Consider the following 12,840-nt stretch of genomic DNA (forward strand, 5'->3'; position numbering starts at 1 on the left):
AATCACAAATATATTGTCTGGTCCTTTAAGAATGTTAAGTGTACTATAGGGCGCAGGGAGCGAGTGTGTAGGGAAGATGTTGGAATGATATGGTTTCCGGCTGAGCTTGTGCGACATTAAAAGTAAAACCCCGTTAAAGTAAACCCCTCTTTAACCCCCCACCCCCACATGTTTGGACTTTATACATTATTTTATGTATATGTCGCCACAACATTAACATTTACATTAATATTTTCTTTTACTGTATAGAACTCAGTTCTGTAATACAGGCAGAACTAATCGTTCATGTTACTGTGTAACTATTACAACATTTAATGCATTTTAATCAGCGTTCTGCTTCATGCACTTTATTACTATTTAACAGCTTTATTTGTTGTTTAATTGCTGTTTGCTCCTTGTTTACTGCAGAGTTAGTTCATGCAATTTAATAATGTTTGGTTGTTTATTGGCCGACAACAAGAAATACTATAATAGAAGATGAATAAATAAATGACGTGTCGGACGTCGGGCGATCGTCCAGTATAAACTAACACGACCACGTACAACATCCAGTACAGAAATCACTCCCCATAATGTTTGATTTTTACAGATAGAGCAAATATATGCACATCACATATACAAACACACAAGTCAGAACAACAGGAGACGCACCGCTACGTTATTATTACTTTCTCAACACTTGCATGATTTATACTGTTTATATATTAAGTAAATACGTGCATGTCAGCGTGTGCATGCGCTTGTATTGGTTTTTGAAACGAATAACGACTCGTTTTCTTGTTTTTTAACTTTGGGATTTGAAGTGAAAACGAATGAAGGTACACGGAGCTGGAACCTTTTGTCTGGACTTGTTTTCGGCGTTCTCTACAGAATACATTATTCTGCTGCTCATCTGACACTTTGAATTCGAACCATCTCCAAATAATTCCAAAAAGAATCATTATTTTTCTTTTTAGTAAGCAGCTCCTCTTCGATAGCTTGTGTCATGTCTTTATCCGTCTCCATGCTATCACCTGCCTGCAGGACTTACTGGTGAAGCGGTGGGGAGGGGCGAGTTGTGTTCAGTGAGGGAGAGAGTTGTGTTCAGTGAGGGAGAGAGTTGTGTTCAGTGAGGGAGAGGGGCGGGGCAGTGAGGGAGAGAGGCGGGGCAGTGAGGGAGAGGGGCGGGGCAGGTGAACATGTGCAGAGACAAACTGGGAGAAGAGAAAGACGAACTGTCGGATCTAACTGGAACGCAACATTTATATCGATATATGCGATATTGTCTTATCTTATATCGCGTATGAAAATATATCGATATTTTAAAAATATCGATATATCGCCCAGCCCTACTCTCTAGCCACTTTACTCATCAAGGGGGAAGTGCTTAACCTGTTGGAAATGATTCCCTAAAGCTCTGGGGCAGCAGCATACCAGACATGAGCCGTACCAGCTGCAGCTGCCCATGAGTGAATGGACGTAACAATATCAGAGAAAAGCCTCAAACAAACTACTCCACCTTAACTCTTTAATGGTCTTATCAAGAAAATAATGTTTAGGAATTATTTCTTTGCATTTCTTAGTTTTGTTGGGACTATACCAACAACAAACAATATTTATTTACTAGCGCACACAGTATTTTTTAATGAGCCTCCGCTTTTCATGGATGATTTTTCAGCTGCAGCTATAAGTTGACATATAGGTAAGAAAGGCTGTTTTCTAAAAACAGCAGTGTTATCTAGCAATAATTTTAAGTTTAACACGTCAGTCAAGGAGTAAATACGACCCAAACAAGATTATTTAAATACAGCTTATTTTTACCCAAGTATTTAGACTCAAAGTGGTTGAGCATAGTCTAGAGCAGTGTTTCTCAACATTTTTTCAGTCTCGGCACCCTTTAAAAGTATTCAAAATCTCGAGTCACCCCAGTCTAAAATGTATTTAAAAACGTACACTCTGCATCCCTCGGACTGCTAACACACAAAAACACTACGGGGATGAGACGTACTGTGGTTGCATCGCATTAAGCTTCAGAAAAATCCTCTCTTGTGAAGAGATGAGCCTGTGTTTGTTTCTGCTTTAAAACATACGTGCCATGAACCAATCAGATTTAACATCATTAAACAAGTTTATAGTTTATTTCTCAATTATTTGTCATTATACCACTAGCACTGCTCATTGTCTGCATGGTTTCTCTGTAGCTCGGTTACGGCTCTCATACTCAAACTCAAAAGAAGCTTTATTGGCATGACATTCGTATTGCCAAAGTTCAGTTACAGAGAAATAATAAAAACAACAATAAAAAAGAACAAATATATACAAAACAGTTACATGTGCAAAAATATAAAATAGAATAAAATATTAATAAAAACAGTGCAAAATAATAACAATTAAAATTATAATATTTACATTAATGAGGTAATGAGCTCTCTCTCTCTCTCACACACACACACAAACTGATTGTTATTATTACATCATTACTGTAAATATTATAATTTTTATTGTTATTATTGTTGCACTGTTTTTATTAATATTTTATTCTATTTTATATTTTTTGCACATGTAACTGTTCTGTATATATTTGTTCTTTTTTTATTGATATTTGTAATATTTCTCTGTAACTTGCTTTGGCAATACGAATGGCCTTATTGTCATGCCAATAAAGCTTCTTTTGAGTTTGAGAGTTTGAGTGTGTCGGTGTGTCGCTTCCTCTCTCCGCGATACTGAAAGTGATTAGAATTTCGACAATAAACAGCTCTTATTATGACTGATTAATTCCCTCTACTGATGGAAGCGGAATGGTTGAATTACAGCCAATAAGAAATATAAATATATATATATATAAATATACAGGGGTTGGACAAAATAACAAACACCTGGTTTTAGACCACAATAATTTATTAGTATGGTGTAGGGCTTCCTTTTGCGGCCAATACAGCGTCAATTCGTCTTGGAAATGACATATACAAGTCCTGCACAGTGGTCAGAGGGATTTTAAGCCATTCTTCTTGCAGGATAGTGGCCAGGTCACTACGTGATGCTGGTGGAGGAAAACGTTTCCTGACTCGCTTCTCCAAAACACCCCAAAGTGGCTCAATAATATTTAGATCTGGTGACTGTGCAGGCCATGGGAGATGTTCAACTTCACTTTCATGTTCATCAAACCAATCTTTCACCAGTCTTGCTGTGTGTATTGGTGCATTGTCATCCTGATACACGGCACCGCCATTGGATGCACATGGTCCTCCAGAATGGTTCGGTGGTCCTTGGCAGTGACGCGCCCATCTAGCACAAGTATTGGGCCAAGGGAATGCCATGATATGGCAGCCCAAACCATCACTGATCCACCCCCATGCTTCACTCTGGGCATGCAACAGTCTGGGTGGTACGCTTCTTTGGGGCTTCTCCACACCGTAACTCTCCCGGATGTGGGGAAAACAGTAAAGGTGGACTCATCAGAGAACAATACATGTTTCACATTGTCCACAGCCCAAGATTTGCGCTCCTTGCACCATTGAAACCGACGTTTGGCATTGGCACGAGTGACCAAAGGTTTGGCTATAGCAGCCCGGCCGTGTATATTGACCCTGTGGAGCTCCCGACGGACAGTTCTGGTGGAAACAGGAGAGTTGAGGTGCACATTTAATTCTGCCGTGATTTGGGCAGCCGTGGTTTTATGTTTTTTGGATACAATCCGGGTTAGCACCCGAACATCCCTTTCAGACAGCTTCCTCTTGCGTCCACAGTTAATCCTGTTGGATGTGGTCTGTCCTTCTTGGTGGTATGCTGACATTACCCTGGATACCGTGGCTCTTGATACATCACAAAGACTTGCTGTCTTGGTCACAGATGCGCCAGCAAGACGTGCACCAACAATTTGTCCTCTTTTGAACTCTGGTATGTCACACATAATGTTGTGTGCATTGCAATATTTTGAGCAAAACTGTGCTCTTACCCTGCTAATTGAACCTTCACACTCTGCTCTTACTGGTGCAATGTGCAATTAATGAAGATTGGCCACCAGACTGGTCCAATTTAGCCATGAAACCTCCCACACTAAAATGACAGGTGTTTCAGTTATTTTGTCCAACCCCTGTATATATAGCGGCTCCCAGAGGCGCGACTCGGTTCCTTTTGTTCATTTGAAAGAGCCGTTCAATAGAATCGGATCGTTCGCGAACGACTCATCACTATAGGAAACGTTGTATATTTGAGGCGGCTAATGGAACACATTTTCATGATAAGTTGACTTTTTGTATTTTAAATTTATTTCATAATATCAGTAACGTCAGAATATTTTTGACGGCACCCCTGACGAAGCCAGACGGCACCCCGGCTGAGAAAGGCTGGTCTAGACTGATACTGTGGAATGAAACTAAACAGCGTGCTGATGCTGAGGTGGAACATAATTCCAGCTATGGTTTCCATGATAACAGAGCACCTGTTCATTATTTCATTATCGTCAACATTACTGCAAAAAAGAAGAAGTTCTCCTGTCCTACTTCTCACTTACCTGTGATAGCTGAGAAGCGGTCACCGAGGAAATGGACACCATGGGTTTGACCCCTTGATTAGCTCCACCGGCCGGCCTCTGCCGCTGGCCGTGATTGGCCGAGCTTGCGGCGGGCATCGAGTGCTTGCTAACGGGGGTGGAAGTGCTTGCGAGACCGGCGTTGTTCACCTGAGAGGAATTCTTCTGCTGCGCCACGGAGGCGTTGTAACCCGCCGCCACTCCAGAGAACCCCGCGTGGAAGCCTGGGCCTTTGGGGGAGTACTGATGCATGCTGGGTAACGTAGGCGTCCTGGAGATAGTGGGCAAGGGGGAGCTGGAGGGCGTGACTCGCGGCGTGAGCTTGAGGATGGGCGAGTTGGAGCTGTGGGGCGATTTCGTGAGCGTGGCCTGCATGGGTGTGACAAACGTGGACTGCGGCTGAGGATGATGCTGAGGGGGCTGAGGTTTGAGTAGAGCTGGGGAGGGGGTGTTTTTGGGCTGAGGTTTGAGTAGAGCTGGGGAGGGGGTGTTTCTGGGCTGAGGTTTGAGTAGAGCTGGGGAGGGGGTGTTTCTGGGCTGAGGTTTGAGTAGAGCTAGGGAGGGGGTGTTTCTGGGCTGAGGTTTGAGTAGAGCTGGGGAGGGGGTGTTTCTGGGCTGAGGTTTGAGTAGAGCTGGGGAGGGGGTGTTTCTGGGCTGAGGTTTGGCGTTGAGGTGGGAGGAAGACGGGGTGGAGGGGGAGGAAGAGGAAGGAGAGTATGAAGAGGAGGCTATCGACAGGTTGGTCGAGTGAGGCTGAGCTGACTGTGTCGTGGCTACCCCGCCTATTCTACCGATGTTATTATTGCTAGGTTTGTGAAGGCCTGTGGGCGTGACCAGCGATGGGCTGAAATTCTTGTGAGGAGGGTGAAGTGGTGATGAGGTAGGCGGAGGCCTCGGCTTTGGCGAAGACGTGGCACTGGACTTGTTGATGTTACCCGTGACGGTTGTAGAGACAGGACGCTGGGGCGTGGTCATGGTGTGTCTCTGTGTTGGAGACATGCCGACCGTGCCAGGCTTTACTACCATCAGCGCCTCGTTCCGGACAGACGGAGAGACAGAGACGAGCATGGGGCGAGAGATAGACGGAGACGATAAGGAGCTGGATGAGGAGACGATAATAGGGCTGCTAGTAGCCGACGTCAGATTGTTCTTTTTACTAATCTGTGGAGAGGAGGAGCTAACGGGGGGAGCGGGGCCAACCATAGAGGCAGAACTGACAGGTTTAGGACCCTCAGGTGAGGAAGGACCGTCTGACTGGATCAAGCCCTTGGCGGCACTGCTGAGCAGAGCCAGAGCCTGAGAGATGGAGTCCAGAGACGGAGCTCCGCCCAGATCCTCGTCCAAAGAGTCCGACAAACAGATGGGTTCTGAGGGGGAAGGTAGGCGCTGAGGGAGGGACCCCGGAGTGGCAGTGGGTGTGGAGGTGGACATGGGTGACTGCTGGAGCCAGGCACCATCCTGAGGCTGGAAGAAAAAGAGAAGCGAAAGGAGATTATAGACGACGTCACACAAATTTTATTATTATTAGTATTATTATTTTTGTTTATTTTAAATCCTTAATCTCTGAAGTACCTTTGGTTTTGCTTTGGGAGTGGGGACCATCCTTTTCTTCACCCTGAAAACATCAGCACACACTTACACACTGAAGCAGCCATGTATACTGTTTTTAATCAGATGGTTAGACCACTCCCATGACTAACAATTGTATAACAAACAGTTTGAGGAAGGCCCTTTCCTGGTCAAGCATGACTTCACCCCTGAGCGCAAAGCAACATCCATAAAGAAACTCCAGTGCCCTTGTACTATATTTTTATGAATTCCTTTTGTATCCACTGATGTAATTAGAATTATTTGTTGGATGTTACTGTTGATTTATCGCTTAACACTAAAATTCCAGCCACACTGAGCCTTGTCCTTTAGTGTAGTAGGAATAAATAAGCATGAGACAACAACGCTGGCCCCCCCACCGCCGAGATACAAGTTGAAATCTCTCTAAGCTGTGTTCTAGACTGATCGGGAGTCTACACAGACGCTATTGGCTGTGTCCGAGGGAAAGATGGTCGAAGGAATTCCTCATTACTGCTAAAATTGCAGAAGTTGAAATTGTGCCTGCATTAAAATACATGCACATACACTATAAGTCCAAAAGTATTTGGACACCTGACTATGAAAACAAAATGTAATAAATGTAATAAAACAGGGTGACCTCTATGTGATCTTTTCAGGCTTTTGACAAGACTTTGTAGCATGTATGTGAGAATTTGTGCCCATTCAGTCAACGAGCATTTGTATTGCTCCTGTATGTTCTAGTTTGTTCTAAAGCTGTTCAGTGACACTGGAGTTTCTTTAAATTGAGCTTTTCTGTATCTATCTTTATAGAGCTTACTTTGTGCACAGGGCACAGTCATGATGGAACCGGGAAGGGCCTTCCCTAAACTGTTGCTGCAAAGTGTATGAAAGCTTTTGACTTCAACTTTTCACCGTTCAGGAGCCGTTCATCTGCTTTAATACATGACCTGGATGAAAAGTCTGACTCCCCCCCTGAGCGCAAAGCAACATCCATAAAGCCGTGGTTTGACTTTTTGTTTTGCTGTAGAGAAACTCCAGTGCCCTTGTGCTGGATTTTATGCATTCCTTTTGAATCCACTAACATAGTTGGAATTATTTGTGGGATGACTGCTGTTGGTTTATCGCTCGGCAATAAAAATACCGGTTTTATCGACCAGCCGGGCATCCACACAGACGTTACTGGATGTGTCTAAGGGACCGATAGTCGAAGGGATTCCTCATTACTGCTGCAATTACGACCTCTAATGGCTGGGCGAAGGCACCTGCACAGAGGTGGTGAGTATGAGAACAACGTGTGCCTCTGCTCTGTCTGAACCAGTCTCTGGCAGGTGATAGCAGTTATTACACACATGTTGAAGGGTGTGTGTGTTAGGTAAGGCCCTGAAGCAGTAGTGGAGATAAGACTGAGTAACTGATACGACCAGACTGGGACTGGATAAAAGTATTTGGGCACCCGGCCATGAGCTTGTTAGACGTCCCATTTCAAAAACAAATTGTATTAAAACATCATGACCTCTATGTGAACTTTTCAGCTAAAACAAGTCACTCTTCTGAGGAGGCTTCTCACGAGACTTTGTAGTATGTCTGTCTGTGACAATTTGTGCCCATTCAGTCAAAAGAGCATTTGTATGGCTGGGCACTAATGTTGGTCAAAAAAGCCTTGATTGATGTTTCAGTTCATTAGAGGGCTGTTCAGTAGGGCTGAGGTCAGGGCTCTGTGCAGGACACTGGAGTTTCTTTAAACCAAGATTTTCTTCATGTTTTTATAGAGCTTGCTTTGTGCACAGGGGCACAGTCAAAGGGCCTTCCCTAAACTGTTGCTGCAAAGTTATATCATTTGCTTTTTCAGCTGGTTTAAAAACATAACACAGGTGTACAAGTGTGTAAAAGCTTTCGACTAGAACTATTTACCATTCAGGAGCCCATAATCTGCTTTAATACACAACCTGGATGAAAAGTCCTACAGCTTTTTCATTTCTTTTAAGAATGTCAGTGTGTATTTTTATATTGCACTAGTAACCATGCTCCATTCGTGTGTTTAATAAGAAGCAAAATAATCTACTCACATGTTTCCTGTGAGGTGGCTGTGGGCCATGCGGCTCTCTTTAATCAACATCCTGAAAACAGTGCACAGCAGGAAGTGAGTTCACATCATAACATCCCACAGAACAGAAATAAACACCAATATGATAGAAGCAAACCAAAACCAAAAGCAGAGAGACCAGAAGAGACCCAAAAATCATCTGTGTTTATATACACAGTTGTTCTTTACAAGGGGCTTGGGATACATCATCATATCAAAACATGGTAGTCCAATATACCAGGAACGTAATCAGTTACTGTCCCTTGTAATTACTTTAAATGGCTTGTTATCGTTATTATTGTTTGTTTATTAGGATTTTAACGTCATGTTTTACACTTTGGTTACATTCATGACAGGAACGGTAGTTACTCATTACACAAGATTCATCAGTTCACAAGGTTATATCAAACAGTCATGGACAATTTTGTATCTCCAATTCACCTCACTTGCACGTCTTTGGACTGCCGGAGGAAACCGGAGCTCCCGGAGTAAACCCACGTAGACACGGGGAGAACATGCAAACTCCACACAGAAAGGACCCGGACCGCCCCACCTGGGGATCGAACCCAGGGCCTTCTTGCTGTGAGGTGACAGTGCTACCCACTTAGCCTTTATATTTGTATTTATATTTGACCATTGACCACACTGTAATTGTGCCAGCATATCAGTGGCAATGAGGGGGCATGTCGGAGGGGGCGTGTGAGCCTGCAGCCCCTGATAAGGTCTGCAGCAGCAAAAGAAAAGTTGCATTTAGGAAACACAACTAGATTGAAAAATAAAAAATAAAAAATAAAAATAATGGGGAATGGCTTTAACTTTTGGAACCACTGATACAGCATAAAGTACAACAGGAAGGAACTATTTAGAGGAACACACACACTAACCTGGCCTGCATCCAGCCTTTAGGCCAGAGGGGTTTCACCTCAGTTTCCATAAAGGCTTTGAGGTAGTCTTCTGGAGAGGGAGAGGTCTGACCCTCAACCTCATAACATCCCAGCTTCGCCCGCACCAGATTACACAGCAGATTTCTGCAACCAACACACACACGCACGCACGCACGCACGCACGCACGCACGCACGCACGCACGCACGCACACACACACACACACACAATTAAGTGGCTACACATTAAAGTTACTTAAGGATATTTAAACACATGTATGTTTTAGTTCTGGGTAAATTTGACTGAACCAAATTTGTTTAATTTTCCCCCTGATGTAATTCGTTTAGTTTGTTTAGTTTATTTGACATTTGACATTTAGCATTTGACGCCTTTATCCAAAGCGACTTACATTACAATTACAATATACAGTCTGAGCAACTGAGGGTTAAGGGCCTTGCTCAGGGGTCCAACAGCAGCAACCTAGCAGTGGTGAGGCTTGAACCAGCAACCTTTGGATTACTAGTCCTGTGCCTTAACCACTAGGCTACGGCTTGCCCCTTTTATTTATGACATTCACAGCAGGAATCTGTGTTTTATGCTAGTTTTATTGGTCTTGTATTATATGTGTGTTTTCAGTTTTATTGAGGAATTTGAGGATTATTATCTTGGGTGAGGGTTTCTTTTATTGTTTTGGACAAATGTAGTCTTTGTCTTTCACTGTTGTACTCTGGGTATTCAGGGTACTCGTTCAGGATGTGTTTTATGGTAATGGGTGTCTGATTCGTTTCGGCAGACATGAACACAATAATTGCACTTGGGAGTGATACAAAACAACCACACCAAGACCCTTGAGAGGGAGCGGTCTCAGTCCAGTCTCACAACTCTGGAGCAGTTGATCTGTGATGAGAATGTAGTCCGAACTCAATTCGACCCAGCTAGCATGTCGTTTCACATATCAGCTCCCTTTTACTGCCCAGTCGTCTAAAGGTCTTATATGCAAAGTCCGAAGCAGTACAGCATTTTATAGACAGGCCTTCAAAATGAAATTGATATTCTCTTGATGTAGTTTAGTCGGTTATTACTACAGCTATAAGCCAATGTTCTTTCTGTTTTGTTCAATACTAGAGTAGGGAATAGGAACTAGAGTAGTATCTGCTAGAGTAGGAAATACTAGCAGGGTTTAATACTAGAGTAGGGAAATGTTTACTGTGAAAGTCGCTCTGGATAAGAGCGTCTGCTAAATGCGAATATGTAAATGTAAGCGTTACATGAGAAGTTGCAGTTTTGTATGGTCTGCAATATTTAAAATAAATTCCAATGAAGTAAAAGACGTGTACATGTGTGTCGGAGTATTCTTATCTACAAAAGGAAAATGTTAGGGAACCACTGCACTAATCCAAATCACTGGACCTGTTTTCTCTATATTTACTTTCGTGCTCCTGCCTTGGATACATCTGATTATACAATGCTGATTCAGACCAGAGCAAAATAGTTAGTGTTTAGTTTTTAACGCCATGTCTGCCCTTTGGGCCATGTTCATGGCAGAAAAGGTTGTGATTTGTCTCATTTACTTATTTCATTTGACTTAGAGGAGTTATGTCTGTTGTCTATGTATGTTCATTTATATGTATTGCTTCAGTTTTGTTAAAGACAACAGATCTTATCAGCAAAAACCATAAAAGAACTCTTTACCAAGACAAAAGCAACAACACTTCTAAAATTCTTGTCATTCATGGTTATAGATGATACATTCCAGCATTAAATGTTTTATTGTAATCTGTGTTTGGCATGTTGCACAATATGGGGCAGTTTCGCCTTTTATCAGGTACGTGTGTTAATCGTGTGTCCAATACGGCATCTTGTGTACACTGTCTGATCCCAACGGTTTTCGAGGTAGGTCTTCATTTTTTCCCCAACAGTGGGATTAACTTCATACAAATAATTAATCTGGTGTGTGTTCCAGTCGTTTTGCCATTTGTCCTTGATATATGAGTTTATTGTAGGTTTGATGTCCATTGGTGGGATTTGGTACATTGGATCCGGTATGCATGTGGACCAGAGCAAAATAACAATAGGAGTTCGTAAATTCTATAGAAGCAAGTCAACTCTACAACACCATTATGATACTTCATAATGCCAAGTTCACACTACACGACTTTCAAAGTCGTCAGGTCGCTGTACAGTTCACACTACACGACTGGATCTCTTGTAATCGGGAGTCTTTCAAGTCGGTGTGTATTTCACACTACACGACTGATCGGTGATAGGGGGTTTCACACTACACCATCTATCACCAACTGGAATCGCAGGCGAGCTTCTCTGGTCTCCCAAACTACGTTTTGTCACGAAAACAAACGAGAGATGTGCCCAAAAGTTTAATGATACCACGTCCAAAAATGCACGTCAACAAGTAGCGAGTGATCAAAGTGTTTGTGCGCTGATGTGATGAAATCAAGGAGGAAATATAAATGAATCTGAGTGGATTTGGCAACACGAATAGCATGGATTGTTCTGTAGTGAGTTGGAGGTTAATAAATATTTTTGCAGTGTTGGTGTTTTGTTGTTATGTTTTGTAGAGAACGATCAGGTCAGAAATACTGTAAAACGTGTGTGTGTGCCGGTGTATTCTGATATAAACTATATTATCCCCCTGTCCCACCTGTTTACACTCCTCTCCTGCGTTTCCCCTCACACCGTATCCGGCGTTCTCATTGGCTGTTCGACGTAGCACTCATTGCAAGTCGGGAAACACCTATCCAGATATCTGACATGCTAGAAATCTCGATTTGGTTGCCGAGCACTCGGCGAGCTGCTCGGATGGAGTTATTGAGTAGTTCACACACAGCGATCGAGAGCAGAGTCTAGATCGCCGAGCGAACTCAGAGTTGCTCCCGAGCCGGAAAATCTAGCGCCGACCAGTCGCCGAGCAAAAATCAAGGCAAAAGTCGTGTAGTGTGAACTAGGCATAAGTAGTAAACATACTTAAAGATATTTCAAAGGTCAACTTAGTGTTGGAACTGCTTTAAAAATATGTGACAAAAATACTAAATCAGTCTGAGAAACATTTGTAATGTATTATAACCTTGATTATTTGTTGATTGTAATTTTTTAGGAATATGACAAAAACAAATAAATAAAGAAGAAAAGAGGTTTTTTACCTGAGTTTGTCATCCCATACAAACTTCTTGCGGGGTCCCATTACCCGTTTACCCGGCCTCTCGTCATCCTCCTCCTCTGAGCCGTTCTTCTCCCCGTCCTCCGACTGCTGCCTGAAGTTCCCACACACAAACTAACTGTTAAACCACAAACTACAGAAAATCTTAACAATGGAAACATCAGTAGTAACAGAGGAAGGTTCTTTTTAAATCACATGATAGTTGGCGACGTTCTTACTTGGCCACTTTTGCCAGGCAGTCCATGTTGTAGCGGGCGATCTGCTCGGGCATGGCGCTGCACACGGCCAGCTTGAGTTTGAGCAGCGGGTTTTTCAGACGGTCGTCCTGCACGTTCAGACTGAGCTTCTTCAGCCGCTTCAGCAGAGCCTCTTTATTACACGGTACAAAGGCCTCCAGGTGAGAATATACTGCAGAGCGAACTTCAGCTGGCTGCTCCTGTACCTGCAGCTCGATACTGTACACACACACAGAGAAAAACACAAGGTATGATATAATTTAGTTTTATAATGTTTCTTAAAATATTTTTTTAATATTTCTGTTCCAGGCACTGTCGCGAGTGGCAGCCTCTCCAGTATCTCAGTTAGTGTTATACTTTATTAGCATTTATTCTTTTGTTTGT

At 43.0% G+C, this 12,840-nt stretch overlaps 1 protein-coding gene across 1 annotated transcript in view; it reads right to left on the reverse strand.

The window, feature by feature from the left end:
* The window catches only part of ubn2b (ubinuclein 2b), a 42,282-nt gene that overhangs the window by 10,808 nt on the left and 18,634 nt on the right, over positions 1-12,840 (reverse strand). Inside the window, exons 8-13 of the mRNA XM_063016410.1 lie at positions 12,439-12,675; positions 12,204-12,314; positions 9,047-9,190; positions 8,146-8,196; positions 6,083-6,125; positions 4,493-5,974 (exon numbers count right to left, since the gene is read on the reverse strand). Coding sequence (XP_062872480.1) covers positions 4,493-5,974; positions 6,083-6,125; positions 8,146-8,196; positions 9,047-9,190; positions 12,204-12,314; positions 12,439-12,675 — 2,068 coding nt within the window. The remainder of the gene's footprint in view (positions 1-4,492; positions 5,975-6,082; positions 6,126-8,145; positions 8,197-9,046; positions 9,191-12,203; positions 12,315-12,438; positions 12,676-12,840) is intronic.

The sequence above is a fragment of the Trichomycterus rosablanca genome, chromosome 2 (assembly GCF_030014385.1).
Source record: "Trichomycterus rosablanca isolate fTriRos1 chromosome 2, fTriRos1.hap1, whole genome shotgun sequence".
Taxonomy (NCBI): domain Eukaryota; kingdom Metazoa; phylum Chordata; class Actinopteri; order Siluriformes; family Trichomycteridae; genus Trichomycterus; species Trichomycterus rosablanca.